This window comes from Canis lupus, chromosome 31, assembly GCF_048164855.1.
Source record: "Canis lupus baileyi chromosome 31, mCanLup2.hap1, whole genome shotgun sequence".
Lineage (NCBI taxonomy): Eukaryota > Metazoa > Chordata > Mammalia > Carnivora > Canidae > Canis > Canis lupus.
Genome location: NC_132868.1, coordinates 28,203,760 through 28,224,261, shown reverse-complemented (window position 1 = coordinate 28,224,261; position 20,502 = coordinate 28,203,760). Strand labels below are relative to the sequence as shown.

General features: G+C 40.2%; 1 protein-coding gene and 1 long non-coding RNA gene across 8 annotated transcripts in view; one reads left to right on the top strand and one right to left on the bottom strand.

The window, feature by feature from the left end:
- The window catches only part of LOC140622241 (uncharacterized), a 111,560-nt gene extending 102,848 nt beyond the window's left edge, over positions 1-8,712 (bottom strand). The window contains exons 1-2 of one of the 5 annotated variants that reach the window (XR_012021990.1): positions 8,266-8,712; positions 7,077-7,169 (exon numbers count right to left, since the gene is read on the bottom strand). This is a non-coding gene — a long non-coding RNA (uncharacterized lncRNA). The remainder of the gene's footprint in view (positions 1-7,076; positions 7,170-8,265) is intronic. The other 4 variants (XR_012021991.1, XR_012021989.1, XR_012021993.1 and 1 more) reach the window with 4 other exon arrangements.
- Positions 8,713-8,900: 188 nt separating this feature from the next.
- KPNA4 (karyopherin subunit alpha 4) overlaps positions 8,901-20,502 on the top strand; it is a 62,480-nt gene continuing 50,878 nt past the window's right edge. For 2 of the 3 annotated variants that reach the window (XM_072807916.1, XM_072807915.1), the window contains exon 1: positions 8,901-9,307. In XM_072807916.1, the coding sequence (XP_072664017.1) occupies positions 9,239-9,307 (69 nt within the window). In that variant the 5' untranslated portion in view covers positions 8,901-9,238. Of the gene's footprint in view, positions 9,308-9,902; positions 10,026-20,502 lie in introns of all 3 variants that reach the window. The other variant, XM_072807917.1, reaches the window with a different exon arrangement.

Here is a 20,502-nt window from a genome sequence, read left to right as displayed (position 1 = left end):
AATCTTCACATGCTATCCTAGACCTACTGAATTAGAAACTCTGGGGACAGAGTCTACCAGTTTGGGTTTTCAGTCTTCCAACTGGTTCTAAAGAACTCTAAAGTTTGAGAACCACTGCCTTAGGCATTTTAGAACTAGGCCTCTTTAGAGCCTGTTTAGGAAAAAAATATAATTTTTTTTCTGTTTTCTGTCTCTTCATGGTACTATTCTCATTTCTGATTACCAGTGTGTAGTAGTAGTTTCCTACACCAAACAATTCTGTGACAGCAGTTGGGAGTCCTACAATTTAACTCAATTCTGACACCACCTGGAGATAGTGTCAGATTCCACAGGTTAAGGCCTCAGCCCCACAAGACCTAGCACTGCCCCCCTCAACTTCACACACCAATCACAAGTTCAAGCTGTCACCTGTACATCTGACCAACCAGCTGTAAATCAGATTATTTTATATAACCTCCTTCCTGGGGCTTGATTAATTTGCTAAAGCAGCTCATAGAACTGAGGAAAAACAGTTTATGTACTAGACTCACCAGTTTATTATAAAAGGATATAAGCTAGGAATAGTCAGATGGAAGAGATGCATAGGGTAAGGTATGGGGAAAGGAGCAAAGAACTTCCAGGATCTCTCTGGACTCGCCACCATCTTAGCACTTCCACATCCACCAACCGGAAAGCTCTCCAAATCCATCCTTTTTGGGGTTTTTATGGAGGCTTCATTAAGTATGCATGATTGATTAAATCATTGGCCATTGATTCAATCTCTAGTCCCTCTCCCTCCCTAGGGGTCAGAGGTGGGTGGTGGGACTGAAAATTCCAAGCCTCTAATCACACAATGTTTCCCCTGGCAACCAACCCCCCCCCCCCATCCTTAGGAATTACCCAAAAGTCACTGCATTAACATAAACTAAGAAGTGGTTGGAAGGGGCTTGTTAGGAATAACAAGACACCCATTTCATTCTGGAGCTCTTTCAGGAGCTGAGAAGGAAAGATGCCCCTGTAAACTCTTATTACTAAGGAAATTATGAAGGTTTTAGGAGTTATGTGTCAGGAACCATGGAGAAAGACCAAATATATATTTAATATAAACCACAATATCACAGAGGCCCAGGAGAGATCTGTGTTATAGGCCAGGGAGGCAGCATGGTGGTTTTGTCAGTTCAGGCTGCTATAACAAAATACCATAGACCAGGTGCTTATCAACAACAGAAATTTCTTTCTTCTTCTTCTTCTTTTTTTTTTTTTTTTTTAAGATTTTATTTTCAAGTAACTACAACACCCAGTATGGTGCTAGAACTCACAACCCTGAGATCAGGAGTCATATGCTCTTCCAACTGAGTCAGCCAGGTGCTCCCAGAAATTTATTTCTCACAGTTCTGCAGGCTGGAAAGTTCAAGATCATGGCAGTGGCCAATGTGGTGAGATCACATTTCCTCATAGACCCCCATCTTCTCACTAACCTCACTTGGCAGAAGGGATGGAGGACCTCTCAGGGCCTCTTTTTCTAAGGGTACTAATTCCATTAGTGAGGATTCTATCTTCATGACCTAATTACTTCCCAAAGGCCCTACCTCCAAACACCATCACATTGGGGATGAGGTTTCAACACATGGATTTTAGGACACAAACATGCAGTCCATAGTAATGGTGAACTAGAAACTGGGAGTTTGGCAGCTTGTCAGATCTGAAATCAAACTGGGACTCCACTTGTTAGTTGTGTAGGCTCTTGAGCAAACTGCTCAGCCTCTCTCAACTTTAGTTCACTTATTTAAAAAGTGGAAGGGGCGCCTGGGTGGCTCAATCAGTTAAGCGTCTGCCTTTGGCTCAGGTCATGATCTCAGGATCCTGGGATGGAGCCCCACACCAAGCCCTGTATCAGGCTCTCTGCTAAGTGGGGAGTCTGCTTCTCCCTCTCTCTCAAGTAAGTAAATAAAATCTTAAAAAAAAAAAAAAAGTGAAAATAATGCCTACCTTGAAAGGTTACTATGAACACTGAAGTTTATGTGCCTATATGGTATTCAGGAGTGCTGGCTCTGGTGTTAGGCCCAGTTCAAATGCCAACTTTTCTACTTACTGTGTGATCTCGGACAAATTACTAATCCCAATGTTCTTCCATTTTCTCATTTGTAAAATGAGTAATAACATACTTGCCTACTAATATTTGATAAAGGAGGAAAGACTATCCATTGGAAGAAAGACAGTCTCTTCAATAAATGGTGCTGGGAAAATTGGACATCCACATGCAGAAGAATGAAACTAGACCACTCTCTTTCACCATACACAAAGCTAAACTCAAAATGGATGAAAGATCTAAATGTGAGACAAGATTCCATCAAAATCCTAGAGAAGAACACAGGCAACACCCTTTTTGAACTCGGCCATAGTAACTTCTTGCAAGATACATCCACAAAGGCAAAAGAAACAAAAGCAAAAATGAACTATTGGGACTTCATCAAGATAAGAAGCTTTTGCACAGCAAAGGATACAGTCAACAAAACTCAAAGACAACCTACAGAATGGGAGAAGATATTTGCAAATGACATATCAGATAAAGGGCTAGTTTCCAAGATCTATAAAGAACTTATTAAACTCAACACCAAAGAAACAAACAATCCAATCATGAAATGGGCAAAAGACATGAACAGAAATCTCACAGAGGAAGACATAGACATGGCCAACATGCATATGAGAAAATGCTCTGCATCACTTGCCATCAGGGAAATACAAATCAAAACTACAATGAGATACCACCTCACACCAGTGAGAATGGGGAAAATTAACAAGGCAGGAAACAACAAATGTTGGAGAGGATGCGGAGAAAAGGGAACCCTCTTACACTGTTGGTGGGAATGTGAAATGGTGCAGCCACTCTGGAAAACTGTGTGGAGGTTCCTCAAACAGTTAAAAATATACCTGCCCTACGACCCAGCAATTGCACTGTTGGGGATTTACCCCAAAGATACAAATGCAATGAAACGCCGGGACACCTGCACCCCAATGTTTATAGCAGCAATGGCCACTATAGCCAAACTGTGGAAGGAGCCTCGGTGTCCAACGAAAGATGAATGGATAAAGAAGATGTGGTTTATGTATACAATGGAATATTACTCAGCTATTAGAAATGACAAATACCCACCATTTGCTTCAACGTGGATGGAACTGGAGGGTATTATGCTGAGTGAAGTAAGTCAGTCGGAGAAGGACAAACATTATATGTTCTCATTCATTTGGGGAATATAAATAATAGTGAAAGGGAAAATAAGGGAAGGGAGAAGAAATGTGTGGGAAATATCAGAAAGGGAGACAGAACGTAAAGACTGCTAACTCTGGGAAACGAACTAGGGGTGGTAGAAGGGGAGGAGGGTGGGGGGTGGGAGTGTATGGGTGACGGGCACTGGGTGTTATTCTGTATGTTAGTAAATTGAACACCAATAAAAAAAAAAAAAAAAAAAAAAAAAAAACATACTTGCCTTACAGTGTTATTGTGAGGACTTAATGACCTAATATATATCAGTTGCTTAAAAGACTGCCTGTTCAATAGTTATGCTTGTAATAGAAATACAAATAAAAGCTATTATAATACATGTACATAAAACCTAAAATATGGTAGGTACTCAATATAATTAGTAGTCATTACAAAGCATAGTATTCTAAGAGGTTCCAGTATATAGGCACCCCCGATACTTTTATATATTCTTTACATTCTAATGTCTTCCCTCCCCTCTGAATAAGCTCCGTGTACTATATTAATATCAATTTCCTGGTTTTTTTAAAGGTTTTATTTATTTATTCATGAGAGACACACACACAGAGAGAGAGAGAGAGAGAGAGAGGCAGAGATACAGGCAGAGGGAGAAGCAGGCTCCATGCACGAAACCAGACGTGGGACTCAATCCCGAGTCTCCAGGATCATACTCTGGGCCTGGGCTGAAGGGCAGCGCTAAACCGCTGAGCCACCCAGACTGCCCCTGATTTACTGGTTTTGATAGTTTACTGTAGTTATTCAGGATGCTACCATTGGAGAGGGCTTGACTGAGGGTTTGTACCTTTTTTTTTTAATGCCTATGAATCTGTAATTATTTAGAAATAAAAAGCAAAAAAAAAAAAAAATGGAGTAGGGAGCTTACCTGAAGTGAGAAATATTGGGGTAAGAGTTGGTCCTATACCTCATCCACCCCAGTTCCTTATTTACCAGTCCCTAGAATCCTAAGCTTCCTCTTTACCAGTGTAAGCTAATGGAAACCACGGAAGCCTGACTGGTAAGGGGCTAGTCCAGGCTCCCCTAACACCAGGTAAGGCATGAACCTGCAGAATCTCTGATGCATGGAATTCTAATGTAAGGAACATCGTAATCCCCGTAACTCCATGACCTAAAACGGTTCCTGGTGCACAGAGGCAAGGACAAGAGACGTACGCTTCCTGATCAGATTTGTAAATCCTAATATTTTCCTCATAGAAACACTGCCACATACTGTGATCAGGCTCTGTGATGTTCACTTATGTCCTTTAGAGATTAAATAAACTTTTGTGGGGCAGCCGGGGTGGCTCAGCGGTTTAGCGCCGCCTTCAGCCCAGGGCATGATCTGGACACCCAGGATCGAGTCCCACATCAGGCTCCCTGCATGGAGACTGCTTCTCCCTCTGCCTGTGTCTCTGCCTCTCTCTCTCTCTGTGTGTGTCTCTCATGAATAAATAAATAAAATTAAAAAAAAAAAAAGCTTTTGTGGGCTAACCTGAACACCTACCCACTAATCATGACCTATGGACATATTTCAAAGAAGTAATCTTCAAGCAAACTTCTGAAATACTACCAATCTGTAAGTTATTATACGTATGCGATGCTATTAAAAACAAAATTTTTAATTGAGGAATAACAGTGATCATTCTAGGCTCACTATTTTCAAGTTTCCAAATAGTGTTCTGTTTAACACTAACATCTTAAAAGTTCCCATTACCACCCATCCTGTAAGTTCCTAAAATTGTTAGACCAAGGAAATTTTTTTTTTAAACATTTACTAACGCTGAGGAGTTCTGAGGAACTCTCTGAGAGACACTGCTCTAAGTCATATGATCAGTCTTCTTGACTATTTGGCTTTTAAATGGCTCTTTCTATGGTATTTATTTTTAAAAATTAAAAAACATTATTTTAGGCCCAAATAAAAAGCAAGTGAAAAAAGCTTTAAAAAATCTAGGCATGTTTGCCTGGTAGCAATATAAAAAAGATACCAACCAGTCATCAATGATTTGTACCCATATATTACAAGTTTTCTCCAATTAATTAGTCAAAACTGACCTTAAAAAAAACTAAGTTGAAGAAAAATTGTGTGGCTCATCTCTCTCAATCAAATTAATACCTACAGCTAGCTTTTTTAATCCATCATCTCTTATCATTCAGGAACTTCAGTCAAAGTAAAGAAGTAGTTTTTTCCAGAGTTCCCAAGTTGTAAGTCAGAAAAGTACTGGCAATAAAGAGGAATAAATGAAGTCCCTCTATTCCTGATCAGCTGTTTTCCTAAGAAAATAAAGGCATATTACCAAAGTCCAATGTTTTTCTCTCAAAAAAAGAAACAGTCCATCTATTAAAAAATACAGATTAGGGATCCCTTGGTGGCTCGGCGGTTTAGCGCCTGCCTTTGGCCTAGGGCTCGATCCTGGAGTCCCGGGATCGAGTCCCGCATCGGGCTTCCAGCATGGAGCCTGCCTCTCCCTCCTCCTGTGTCTCTGCACCTCTCTCTCTCTATCATAAATAAATAAATAAATCTTTAAAAAAAATACAGATTACATTTTAGCTAAGATTTAGCAACATATAAAATTGCTTCCTGTTTCAGCATATACTACCCAGTTTTGCTCAAGAAATCATCCACAATTCCCCAAACAGAAACAGAAACTATAAGATCCATGTTATAGATTAAAGGAACACTCTAACAGTCTTCAATTTAATGTATGAGAATATTCCAAACTGCTTAAATGAATTACCAATTATAATTCTTTTTAAAATTACATTTGATCAAATAAATAAATAAATAAATAAATAAAATTACATTTGATCAACTAAAACCTGTGTAAAGCTTCACAAATCCTTTCACAAATCTCTGCTGCAGAACAAAGAGTTTCTTTATTCTGAAAGTGACTAAGAGGACAATTTCATGACACATTCACTGAAAGCAAGTATCTCCATAACAGTTTAGACTTTTCTTATACTAAAGTACTAATAAGTCAGGTTATAAAGTAACTTGACCTTGAATATCTTATTTGAAAACAGGTGTTGTATGTGGGTTTTATAGTTTGATTAGAACTATATTTCATATACACAAAAAACAGGTGTTAAAAAGTCTGTTGAAATGGTATTAATGGCTGCATTTACTTCCTTAGTTCAGCAAGTTAAATTTCTTAAATCTTCTAACTACAGATAGAACTACTATATCTTGCCAATTAGGTTGCCAATCTGCATTTAGAACTATTGCTAACTCCTGGAAGAACTTCTTTACACTTCTGATAAACTATGTATGTTCTGTCTGGGAAGAACCGGAAGTACAGAACAGGCAGTGATAATTTCAAATGACAAATTTAGGCCAGGAAGCAGACTACCAAAGCAATATAATTAAGCATAATTGTTCCACTTTACAAACTGTGTCACAACTATTTTTAAACATATTGGGGGGTCTGCCCTAAAACCTATGTCTAATCTACTCCCTGAACTTTGTCCCTGGAATAAGTATGATACATAATTAAGAAAAAAAAAATTAAGAATTCTTAGAAGGGATCCAGTGTAAATTAAAAGCAGTTAACAACTCAATCCACATTCTTAATCAAGGAGTGTTAGCTTGAAAAAAAATTAAAAAGATGTGTTAGCTTGTTTTTTTAACTTAAGGAACATACATTGAAAGAAGATGAGATTCAGGTCCTATATTTGACAAATAGTCACGGAGGGCATACCATGTGCCAAGTACTACTGGGTGTCTAATACGTGATTGAGAACAAAACAAGTATGTTCCTTGACTTCAGGGTACTTATGGTCTAGAAAGGGAGAAAGACTTCAGAAAGATATTAAATACTAATAATAAAAGAAACTAAATTACTCTGTGGTTATTTCCTGGTTGTGCTGCATGTCTCAGTGGGTAACTCTGATCACAGTCTTCTCTTGGGGGTATTCTGCAGAGAATCAGTTGCAGCTGGGAGAAAAAGACATAGGATGATGGACAACTTTATAAACTTCCTCATGAAAGCTACTATGGAATTTATTCCAATAAGTAACAAAATATTCACCTATACATTCATGTTGACAGGATAACATCTAATCATAGGATTAGTTATCATGGGATAACTTCTAATCATAATTCACCCGTAATTTGTTTTCAAGAATCCTGTTTGTAACAGAGAAATCCATGATGGTGGTACACGCACACACTCACACATACATATTTTTTTCAACCTAATTTTCTTATCCTAAAGTTATTTTGAAAACATCCGTGCTCCAGTGTGCAATGTTACTTCAATTAAATTATTCTTTGGAGAAGAGGCTCTCTGATGAACTTCGTTTATATTTTAAGATCGGCAATGAAATTACATTCAAGTCAACTCTCAGTGTGAATTATTTCCAGGTAGGGCTTGTTTCTCTAGGCGGCTGAAAGTATACAAAGTACTGAGAATTTTGAAGGTATATATATATTTTTTTAATTTTGAAGGTATATATGTTTTTTGAATTTTGAAGGTATATGTATTTTTTGTATTTTATGTGTGTGTGTGTATATATATATATATCTTCAAAATTCTCAGTACTTATATATATCAGTAAAAAAAAATTGGGAGGGAAGGGGGCGGGCGAGGAGTAAAAGTTCCGAAAGAAATCCCCCAAAACCTCGTCAAATTTAAACACACCCAAATGCTCCTACACCGCCCCCTTTCCTTCCGACCCGAGGTCTTGCAGCCTACTTCGTTTTCCCTGCATATGTGAGATGCAATCAATGGGTAAATATATTTTCAAACTATTTCCTTCCCCCCCCCTTTTTTTTTTCTGAAATATTCGCACACGTTCCTTCGTAGCTCGTATTATTTCCGCCTCTCTAGTAATAATATTCCCGACACAAATGTACATCCTCGGAATCCATTCTCTCCCCGCAGTCACAGCACCACATCACGGCAGGTGCCGCGGTCTCCGCCTTCCAGAAGTTAGCACTTTGCGGCCAAGCAGCTTCTTTGACTTCCTAAGACGAGGTACCTTAAGAGGCTGTAGCATCACTGGGTCACCAGCGCTTCCCGAGCTCCTACCTGTTGCGGGGACAGGTGTGCAGGGATGGACGGGTCGGATGCGCCTAAGGCGTCCTTTCCCTTTCCCACCCGCTGTCCCTCTCGCTTCCCGCCGCGACTCGCGAACGCGCGTCCCCCCTGCGCGTCCCAAGCCCACGGCCCGGGCCTCGCGCGGCGGGAACCCCGGGGGGGCGGGGGGCGGGGGGCGGCGGGCGCGTGTCCCGACCCAGACTGGGCCGAGGCGCAGCTCGCACTTCCTGTAAAGCCAGCGGAGCGCGCGAGCCGTGCCCTGGAAGAGAAGGCGCACTCGGGGGGGGTGGGGCGGGGGGATACTTTAAGTCCGCCCCAATCCTGGACCGCAGAGGTCCGAAGCGGCCCCGGCAACAGGAGCGAACCAACTCGTTCCCGGGCCTCCCTTCCCCTCCCCGCCGCCCCTCAAGTCGCCCAATTCCCGTTCGCTTCCTCCCGGCGGCTCCCGGGCACGTGGTCCCTCCCCGCCCTGCCCCCGCCGCGCCCTCCCAGCCTCCCCCGCCCTCCGGCCCTTCCTCCCCGCGCCGCTCGCTTCCCCTTTCCGTTTTCTCTTCCGCCCCCCGCTCTCCATCGTCCTCTTTGATTGGTCGAGCGCACCGGAGCCCGGTTGGCCAATCGGCGAGCGGGGCTGGCGGCGATGGGCGTGGCCGCGGCTCCGGGGCCCTCAGATCGAGGCTGCCTCCCCCTCTCAGCCGGCAGCACATTCCGCCGCCGTTGCCGCCGCCCGGCCCCGCAGTTGTCTTCGGCGGAGCTGCGGTCGCGCCGGGGTTAGGGCGGGGGGGGCGGGCGGGGAGAGGAGGAGGAGAAGGCCGCGGCGGAGGCAGCGGAGAGGAGGGAGGAAGCGGCGGCGCGGCGGGCACTGCAGCTGAGGCGGCGGCCCGGTTCCTGGGAGTGTCGGTGCGGCGTGGTGGTTGGGGCGGATCCCGCGGGGGCCCGGGCGGGGGAAGGAGTCACCGGCCCGGCCATGGCGGACAACGAGAAACTGGACAACCAACGGCTCAAGAATTTCAAGAACAAAGGCCGCGACTTGGAGGTAAACTCGGGGGCGCCGGAGGGGTGGGGGCTGCGGGCCTCGGGCCGACGTCCGCCGGGACTCCGGGCGTGGGGGGCCGGGGCGGGCGCCGTCGCCGGGCCGCGGGGGAATGGCGCTGGGGGCCGGCCCGTGCGTGACGCCTCTGCGAACGCGCCGGGAAGTTTGTGTCGGGCCTGGTCCCCCCTCCGCCCGGGAGCGGGGTGCGGGGGTACGGCCGGCGCGGCCTAGGCCTGCCCCGGGGAGCCGGCCCGGCGCGGGTGCGAGGGGCTGGGCCGCGCGGCGGGGAGGCCGGGCGCGGCGAGCGCGGAGGAGGCGTGCGTGTGCCGCGCGGCCCCGGCCCGGCCCCGGCCCCGGCCCCGGCTCCGGCCCCGGCCCCGGCCCCGGCCCCGGCGGAGATTCCGGCTCTGCCCCGGGCCCCGCCGTCTGGCGCCGCGTGAGGAGGGCGGTGGGGGGGGGGGGGGGGACGAGCGTGCGGCGACCGAGCGGGGCTCGGAACTTCCCCTGCGGGGTCCGAGTCGTCTCCACTTAAAGGCGTTTTCTCTGGTCTTCCCGACTCCCGCTTTACCCCTGCCTCCCCCCGATGTCCAAACTACAGGAGTCAACTTCTCCGTTGAAAAAAACACCCCCGGCGTGAGAGGCCATCCTGGTGGATGCTAACAGTGCCTTCCAGCGGCCTGTGTTTTACTCTGGATATAGCTGATTCAAGATGTGGCTCACGGTGTGCCCTCTTCCAGGCAAAGAATACCCCTTATTTCAGCTTGCTCACAAATCTCTTTATCCCCTCCTGAGAGACCACCAGCTGCATTCTTATATATAAAGTCCACAGGGTTATACAAAGCTGTCATCCTCTAGTCTACAGTATCCTTTCCCTCCACCTGCAGGTGGTGGTAGTGGGGGATGGGGTGGGCTCTGGAATGGCACCATCCCGTTTTATTATTTTAGAAGGGGGGTGGGGGGGAACCCTTGATTATCTTCGATACAGCTCCCCCTCCCCCCCCAGGTGGTTAGGCTACATGAGGTGTGTGGGTAAAACACACACACACACGCACACCAATCACAGAATTTTGATAGACTTTTCTTCCCTTCAGTGTTGAGAGTCTAGGTAAATCGATTCTTTTTTTTTAATACGTGCATCCTGTGCCTGCATCAGGAATGTAGCTTTTAAAAGAAAAGTGGTCAAGTAGTAGTTTTTGTATTGCTCCTCTGTACTTTTTTATACTAAAATCTCCAAATTCCCATCACCTGTTTCTGAACTTTGAGCATTTGGTTGACTGAGATAGTAACTATCCTGGGGGGCTTTTCACAAAGCCGTTCAATCTTTAAGGTAGTTTGTGTTGTTTTCAGTGGGTTTCATAGTTTGAGGATCTATTAAAATACCTGAGGATGTGGTTCTTAATTCTGTGATTGTTTTAAGGTTAATGTGAGATATTATCCTGTGATCCTTTTTTTTCTGTGGAAAATTTTTAACAACTTTATTGATATAATTCACATGCCATAATAATCACCACTTTAAAGGTACAACTTACGATTTTTTCATTAAATTTACCTACTTGGGTAATACTGTGATGAAGGAAATTTTTTACTGATATCAATATTTAGAATGAAAACCATTACGAAATTTAAAAACATAAATACCTCAAGTTACAAAATCCAAAAAATAGCGATTAGATGCTTGACAAGTTCTGATGCTTTCCCTTCACCTACATTTCTGGCTGCATTTTTTTTTTTTAAAAACAGCTTCATTGAAATGTAATTCCTATGCTATACAACCCTGTGCAGCCATTAGCACAGCCAATCTTAAAATGGTCTTATCACTCCAAAAAGAATCTCTATTTCCCTTTACTCTCCATCTAGATTTGCCTATTCTGGATATTTCCTATAAATGGAGTTACATAGTATGTGATCTTTTGTGACTGGCTTCTTTTAGGTAGCATAATGTTTTCAGGGTTTTCACATGTAACAAAAATAAAACAGAGCCTCGTTCCACCTCGTTCCTTTTTATGGCTGAGTAATATGCTGAATAATAATCCAGCCTATGGATATACCACATCTTGTTTATCCGTTCATCAGTTGATGAACATTTGCTTTGTTTCCACTCTATTTTAGCTGTTATGCGTAATGCTGCTATGAACGTTTATGTACATAGTTTTTTGTGGACCTATGTTTTCATTTCTCTTTGGTTATATCCCAAGGAGTAGAACCAGTGGGTTATACGGTAACTTTAAACGTAACCTTTTCTGGGATTGCCAAACTGTTCTAAAGCGATCCTTTTTTTTTTTTTTTTTTTTTGGTAATTTGATGTTTCCTCTTACTGTCAATTTCTTATCACATTAGTCAAAATAAGATTGTGCTGACTCTATTAGAACAATATTATAAGTGATTTTTAAAAATAACTATAAACACATTAACCAGATTTTTTTGAGAAGTTTATAGTGCCTAGGGACATCCTTGAGGACTTTGATAACCCTGTGGGTACAAAAGAAATAGGGATATTTTCACTGTTTCACCTAGGAAAATGACATGACTCTAGTGGAAACTGTACTTTCTCCTCACTTATTCAAAGTCAGATACACTTGTAATGAGATAGCAACTTTTTATCATCTTTAGAGAACACTAAAATGGCCTTTTTTGTGTATTTAATTATCTATATGTCTGTGTCCCTCAGAACACTTATTATCCCCATAACCTTCCCCTCCACGTATAGTTACTATGTTTTGCTACAATAGATTCTAAGAAAATTCTACTTTGGGTTTAGGTCTCAATGATGACATCTGTTTCACTGAGAGTTTTTTGTAAAGAAGTATGGACCATTACTATCCAGTGAATTTTATTTAATCCCATATATCCAAAATACCAATATAACATCAGCAATATAAAAAATATTGGGATATTTTATATTCTTTTCATACTAAGTCTTCAAAATCCGGTTTGTATTTTACAGTTAAAGCATATCTCAGGGGCACCCGGGTGGCTCAGTGGTTGAGCATCTGTCTTTGGCTCATCTGCTGTGGGGGTCCTGGGATAGAGTCCTGCATCAGGCTCCCTGCAGGGAGCCTGCTTCTCCCTCTGCCTATGTCTCTGCCTCTCTGTGTCTCTCTTGAATAAATAAATTTTTTTAAAAAATTAAAAGGAGAAAAAAATTTAAAAAGCACATCTCAGTGTGGATTAGCTATATTTCACCTGCTTAATAGCCATATGAAGCTATTGGCTCTCTTATTGGACAGTTCAGATATAGAACAGCATATAGAATGAGGTAATTACCATGTTTTCAGTTTGATCTGATACTGTTTGATAATGACATAGAGTACAAAGTCCTAGAGTTTAGTGTGATCTAATGATCTCTAACTTTGTGTGTGACCTTGAGAGTCAGTCTTAAAGATTCTTTAATCTATTAAAACAGAGGTACTTGGCACCTGCTTCATGTTAGGAAGATGCTAGCAGTTCCCTGAGCATTTTATCACTTTTTGCTTTTTTGCTTCAGGGTTAGGGTGATTTAATAGGATTCATTGTAATTGATTCTTTTACTACCGTATTTGCAGTTGGCTCTTTGTTTTTTCTCTGTGTCCATACAGAACTTAAGTTACATTGAACTTAAAAGGGAAGAGTTTTAACGTAGAGCTCTTTAATTGCTCATTGAAGAGTAGTTTGACCACAGGGAATCATTGACCCTTCTAATAGTCATAATTTTTAAGTGTTAGAAGTTGAAACTGATTAAGAGCTTTCAATATGATGCTCATTCTTACCTTTCAATCTACCATTCTGGCTCTTCCAAAATGTGATCATGCTAAATTCTTGAAACACAAAAGTATTAAAGAAGACGTATATCAGTATTCATTTAAAATAATTTATGGGAATTTTCGGATGGTGTTAAGGGCTTGACTGCTTTCTTGCAGTGTGGTAGAGGATCATTGTTAACTAGGTTGAGAAAGGTAACCATAGAAAGGGTACACTGAACACAAAACAGGAAATGGGTAGTGACCAAACTTAAAATATTTGTCAGGATAGATCAAATAAAGCTCATCTAGTTTATGGTTTTTTATTTTTTATTTTTTTTTAAGATTTTATTTATTTATTCATGAGAGAGGGGGGAGAGAGAGAGAGGCAGAGACACAGGCAGAGGGAGAAGCAGGCTCCATGCCGAGAGCTTGATGTGGGGCTTGATCCCGGGACTCCAGGATCACACCCTGGGCCAAAGGCAGGTGCTCAATCGCTGAGCCACCCAGGCGTCCCTAGTTTATGTTTTAAAAGTAGAGCAGGGATTCTTTTGTAGACTTTCCAAACAATCTATGATTTTTACAGTAGTTCCGAGAGTATCCCAAGTTCTAATAGCATAAATTGTTAGAAAATAATTAGCTCTTGGTGCACCTGGCTGGCTCAGTCAGTTAAGAGTCTGCCTTCGGCCCAGGTCATGATCCCAGGGTCACTGGGATGGAGCCCCACATCTGGCTCCCTGCTTAGCAGGGAGTCTGCTTCTCCCTCTGGCCCTCCCTCTGGTTGTGGGCGTGTGCTCTCTTTCACATGCTCTCTCTCAAATCTTTTTTTAAAAAAGAAATTAATTAGATCTTATAAAAACACAACTTTGAGAAAAAAACTTACCCTAAAAATAAATAATAAAATATTAAATGACTGGACACTTGTGTTTCTCTGAACTTTAGAAATAAACAGTTGCTTGGTTGGCAAGAGTTTAATAAATTGATCGGCTATTTTGTTGTTGTTAACCAGCTTTGGTAGTTTGTAACCATACAGAGTGAAAAGCATTGTTAAGCTATTAAGTCTTGTTAACTTTTAGAGACTGACCTCTCTCATCACAAATCTTGGAACATATTTACTATACTTAAAATAACTGCAGTCTAATTTTTCATATAATAGTCCAGGCATGTGACAATGTGAAATATCTAATAGAAATATAGTTAGGAATTAAATAATTGTTTTTGTGCTCCCTGTCAGCTTTCCTGGTTTACAAGGCAAGCAATTTCAGAATTGCTTCATTGATAATTTTCTTTGAGATATCAAAATGTCTTCGTTTTTCATAGTCTCTAGAATGTCAAATGAACATATATATACAAGATTGGGAAGAGTTGTAGGAGTGAGTTAACTTCAAAAGAATGAAAGTACTTTAGAAAAATGTGTATATAGTTTTTAAGCATTGATCTCTAATGCCTGATAGTTACTGTGGGTCCTCAAAATATTTTTGAGTGTTTTTTTGGAGCAGCATTCATCTGCCTTAAGGACTGTGATGGTAAAATGAGAGTGTCATCAAGTCTAGTCTTGAATGATGATTTTGGTATTTGCTGGTTTACTTTTGGAACAGAGAAGTATGATCGAAGCATATACTGTATATGCTTTTAATTGTATTCTCATTTCTCTCAGTCTAATAATAGGAATTACTTTATAGAAGAAAACTCTCTAGAGTTAAGTGACTTAATAACATTACATTAAGGGAATGATTTTAGTTCAGGTACATGTCAAAGTAAAGTCTGTACTATTTATACCATACCATATTACCTGTTTTTAACTTCTTTCAGCCTTGATACAAGTCTCAAAGTTGATTAAAAGGTTATATGTGAAAGCATAGTCCATGGGGTATAATAGCTATTCAGTAAGTTTCCTTTTTCTCCCAGAGAGATTTTTGAAATTGTGTATCTTTTGTGGACTTTAAAGTCTAGAGAATACATTTATAGTTAGATTTGGTTAGTAAAAGGATTAGTGGAGACTCCCTTTTTTTTAGTTAATATGAGATGCCAATCTTTATATTGGCATCTACTAAATAAGATACACACACACACACACACACACACACACTTCTAATGGCTTTAGTCCAGAAGTTTTCAAAGCTTTGGAGGATGAAGACCTATTTACGCTGTTAAAAATTAGGGATCCTGAAAGAGCTTTGTTTGTGGGTTTCTATCACTATTTGTCATTTCAAAAAAAAGTCTGTCATTTCAGAAATTAAAACAAGAATTTAAAAAAATATTAGCTCATAAAAATAACAATGAAGCTACTTTATATTTTTATATAAACAAATTTCTAATGAAAAATAACTTATTTTCTAAAACCCAGAAAATGTGGTGAAAAGAATAGCCATGTTTAATTTTGTTCTGTTTGTTTTTTGTTTTGTTTTGTTTTGTTTTGTTTTTGAGGTCTCCTATATTTGGCTCAAGAAACGATAGTTGGATTGTCATGTCTATTTCTGAATTCAATCTTTTGTGATAATGCTGTTTTGGTTAAAGTATATGAAGAATATCCCACTTTACACAGGCAGTTGGAGAGGGAGGATGTTTTAATAGCCTTTTCAGATTATTATGGAAATTTTTGTTTGATACTATACCAGAACTCCACAAAATAGTAGTTTCTTAAAGGTTAGTTGCAATATGGAATCTGAGGACACATCAGTGAGCCTTTCATACTCTGTTATGTTAAAATGTATAGGTCTGTCTTGCACTTGGATTGTATCTTTTGCACATGCCTGATTTTGTATAAGCATGTATTGGTCATTTGGAAAATATTAGTTCACAGAGTTATGCAGATCTTCCAAATGCTGGCACATTTTATTATACAGTGAAAATTCACCAATTATTGTCAGTGTCATCAAGTAGTTCATCAAAAAAAGCTTGAATATTAGAAATTTGTGAAGCTCACAGTGATGGATACAGATTTTCCAAAATTCTTATTTTCACTTGAAAGCTTAAATTTTATCATTAGCAAGAAACACTGTAAGTTGTTTTCCTTGAAGCCATAAGCTCACTTTGCTCATTTTTGTGAAAACATCTGCCAGACACTGTCTGAATAGCCATAATTTGTCTGTCAGTCGTTCTTTCAAGTAAAAATGGTGTTCTATGAAAAAAAATGGCTAGTTCAGTTTGCAACTCAATCATACAAAAACTTTTTCCTTGAGACAGTCATCGTTATGCAGAAGTGGGTATGCTGCAGTAGTTTATGTGTAATCCTCATTTTATCACAAAACTTAAAGAAAGGGCCAGTTTTTAAAAAGGTAATTTTTTACTGTACTGTCAGGGACATTAAGTGAGCTGATCTTTTTTAAAAATTTTATTTATCTGAGAGAGAGTGCAAGAGAGCACACAAACAAGGGGAGTGGCAGGTAGAGAGAGAAGGAGAAGCAGACCCCACACTGAGCAGGGAGCCTGATGTCGGGCTATGGGGGCTCCATCCCAGGACCCTGGGATCATGACTCGAGCCAAAGGCAGACACTCAACCAACTGAGCACCCAGGCACCCATGTATCTTGTTTTCTTAACTGAAATACAGTGTGTACTTATACAGCTTGGTGAAATTGTCTTAATTCATGCTAAAACACCAGCAGTTTTACCCACTGCATTGCATTGCTGTGCAAATATTAGAACCATAGTAAATATTAGTAGTAATATGAAAATAGTTTTGATCTGTGGACCCTCTGAAAAGGCTTCAGTATCTCTACAGAAACCTATTGATCACACTTTGAGAGCCACTGTCTTTGTTTATTAGTGTTGCTTCTGTAAGAGATGACTGTCACTTTTAATTCATAAAATCTCTCTTCCCCACCAAAGATAGATTTATTTATTTATTTACTTATTTATTTTTTATTTATTTATTCATGATAGACTTAGAGAAAGAGAGGCAGAGACAAGGCAGAGGGAGAAGCAGGCTCCACGCCAGAAGCCTGACGCGGGACTCCAGGATCACGCCCTGGGCCAAAGGCAGGCTCCAAACCGCTGAGCCACCCAGGGATCCCCTTAATTCATAAAATCTCTTAAAAGACTGTAACAGTTAAAGCATGGATTTGAACTCTGGTTCTTCCATTTAATAGTTATGGAAGTTAACTTAATATCTCTAGCCATTTATTTTTTATTTTTTGAATCTCCCTAAACATGCTTAATAGTGCCTGGCATGTAGTATATACAGTGAATGGAAGCTCTTTATTTCTTCCAGCTTGCTTCATCATTCATTATATCCAAATAATCCCTCGTATTCCTTGTTAGAATAACATTTTGTTTGTAGTTCCTTTTGTACTGCTGTGGACCATAATTCCAATCACATCACATGAATTGGGGAAGGCTTCCTTTTCTGTTCATTAGCGCTCAAGTAAAAGCCTTTCTCTTGTGTGCTTCAACCAGATTGTTGCAAAATTACTAGTTTCTGACTTCATTTATCTAATTTTTGTGTTGTAAGTAGGTTAGTAAATACCTAATGTAGTTTGTAACTTTTCCCACAAGATTGTAAATTTAACCAGAAAATAGTTTTGATTTACACTTTTAGTACCTGTGATGAAAAAAGAGTTAAGGTCATAGATACACTTAAAACCTAAGCTTTTTCTATTACTGTTCATTTACTATTAGACCAAAATTTTACTAGCTGTCGCTTTTACCCTAAATTTAATTTACATTAAACCTAACATAAATTGCATTTTCAATAATGTGTTTTGAAAAACCCGGAATTTAATATTTATTGACAAAAGTCAGAATCCTATAATTTGGTGGTAGGCATATTTTTTAATATAAGATAGCAAATCATATTCTATCTCAGTTTCCTACTTTATGAAAACTTTAGTTGCTCAGTATCTACTCTGAATACTTGTTTTAGTTTTTATAGCATGTGTTTTTGATTCCTTAAAGCAGGCATTATCTAAATTTATTTAGTTAATGGTAGTTGTATCTTGATGGCTCTATAGGTAGTGTTTCCTTGGTTTTATGAAATGACCCTATCCTGTTTGCCACCCATTCTACCTATTTACCCTGGTCTTCTGTGGTCACTTTCAGCTGTTACTGGTCCAGAAAAGCAAGTAAAATATAGTCTTAATATTTTCAAATAATTGTTACATTATTCTTGGTTTTTTAGTAAGTATAAAACCCAAGTTAAGTCTGATAACTTTAGGGACGCCTGGGTGGCTCAGCGGTTGAGCATCTGCCTTCGGCCCAGGGCATGATCCTGGAGACCTGGGATCGAGTCCCACATCGGGCTCCCTGCATGGAGCCTGCTTCTCCCTCTGCCTGTGTCTCTGCCTCTCTCTCTCTGTGTCTCTCATGAATAAATAAATAAAATCTTTAAAAAAGAAAAAAGTCTGATAACTTTAGGCTAAAAGAGCTGATTTTTATACTATGTGGTTATGTTTCAGGGAACAGAAACCCACCTCACATTAGTTTAAGCATAAGCTTTCATAACCTGTAAGTCTAGGGCCACAACTGGTATTAATTGCGGTTAGAGTTCTAGTGAAGGTCTAGGGAAGATTGATTAAGTAAGATTTGGGCAGCCCTGGTGGCTCAGCAGTTTGACGCCTGCCTTCGGCCCAGGGTGTGATCCTGGACACCTGGGATCAAGTCCCACGTTGGGCTCCCTGCATGGAGCCTGCTTCTCCTCTGCCTGTGTCTCTGCCTCTCTGCCTCTCTGTCTCTCATTAATAAATAAAATCTTTTTTTTTTTTTTAAGATTTGATTGCATGCTTATGCCCAAATTAATCATTTTGGGTAGGGGAGTATGGTTCTGTGATTGGGCAGCACAAGCTCTGTTTGTGTGTTAGGTAGGGAAGAATGTTGGTACTTTCACATAACCCCAGATTTGTCACAAGAATGAGGGGATCTGATAGAGTAAAAAGAAAGGAAGAAAAAATTACTGAAGACAACATTGTAAAGCAGCCCTGTTCAATATAGATGTAGAATGGTTTCTTATTTTGCCTTTGAATTATTATGTGGAGGTGTTCATTATATACAGGTATATTTATAGAATTGAGTTCATTGTGATCAACTGTGATCCAACATTTTATGTCAGTGTTCACATTTTTTCTCTTAGTATCTTGAATCATTTTCCCAATTCCCTTTTGTTCTCCAGCTTTAAGCTAGTAACAGTATTATCTTCAAATCATAAAAACTTTTTAGGACCAATAAACAAATAAAAAATATAACCAACATCATTAGTCATTAGGGAAATGCCACATCAAAACCATAATGAGATACCACTTCGACCTACTAGGATTGGTTTTTTAATAAGTGTGAAAACAAAAATAAATAAAAAGTATCAGGTGTTGGTGAGGATATGGAGAAAGTGCAATCCTCCTACATGGCTAAAGGAAATGTAAAATGGTGCATTCTACCTTGGAATGTGGTTTCACAGTTCCTCAAAGTTAGACAATTAACATGTGACCCAGCAGTTCCACCCCTAGGTAAAACCCAAGCGAATTAAGAATAAGTGTCTGCACAAAAACTTGTACATGAGTGTTCATAGCAGCATTACCTATAATATCCAAAACAGACTACCCAGATGCCCATCAACTGATGAATGGGTAAACAAATGTGGTCTGTACGTACAATGGAATAGTATTATGCCATAAAAAGGAATGAAGTACTGCTCCATTCTACAACATGATGAACCTTGAAAGTATTTTACTACCTGAAATAAGCCAGTCAGAAAAGGTCACATATTCTTGGCAAATTGATTTAAATTTTAAAAATACTAAAAAATGGAGAAAAGATCACATATTCCGTAATTTCAATTCTATGAAATGTCCAGGATAGGTAAATTCATAGAGACAGAAAGTAGATTAATAGTTGTCCAAGCCTTAGGGAATGACTGCTAAAGGATATGGGCTTTATATGGTGAAGACAATAATCTAGAATTAGATGGTGGTTATTTGCGACTTTATACTAAAAACCATGGAATTATACACTTTATTTTATTTTATTTTTTGGAATTATACACTTTAAATGGGCAAATTGTATGATGTGTGAATTATATCTCAATAAAGCTGTATGTTGTTTTTTTTTTTTTTTAAGAAGCTTAATTAAGAGAAATAGAGACCATGACAACTTTCCACTACCAAAGGGTCATTGGTGACCTCTCGTTACCTCTTTCTCCATGTACCCTTCTGACTGACTGACTTCTCCATGTATCCTTCCCTGTATTGAATTCATTTGTTGAGCAAATATTTACTCACTTTCTGTGTCTGAGGTTCGGTTGTAAGCAGTGAGGATACAACAATGAATAACAGGCTAAATTCTCACAGAGTTTGCATTCTCACAAGTCAAGATCACTGCTATAGACTGACCCTGTGGGGATATTCAGCCATTGTGAGCTACTGTTGTAGTAGTAGATCTCTTGTGTGCCCTTCCTAAACTCAAATTTACAATAAATAGTATACCTCAAATGTGAAGGGAAAGGACATCCTAAATGTTAACTGTCCGGTAACTCTTCCCTTGAGACTCATGGAAA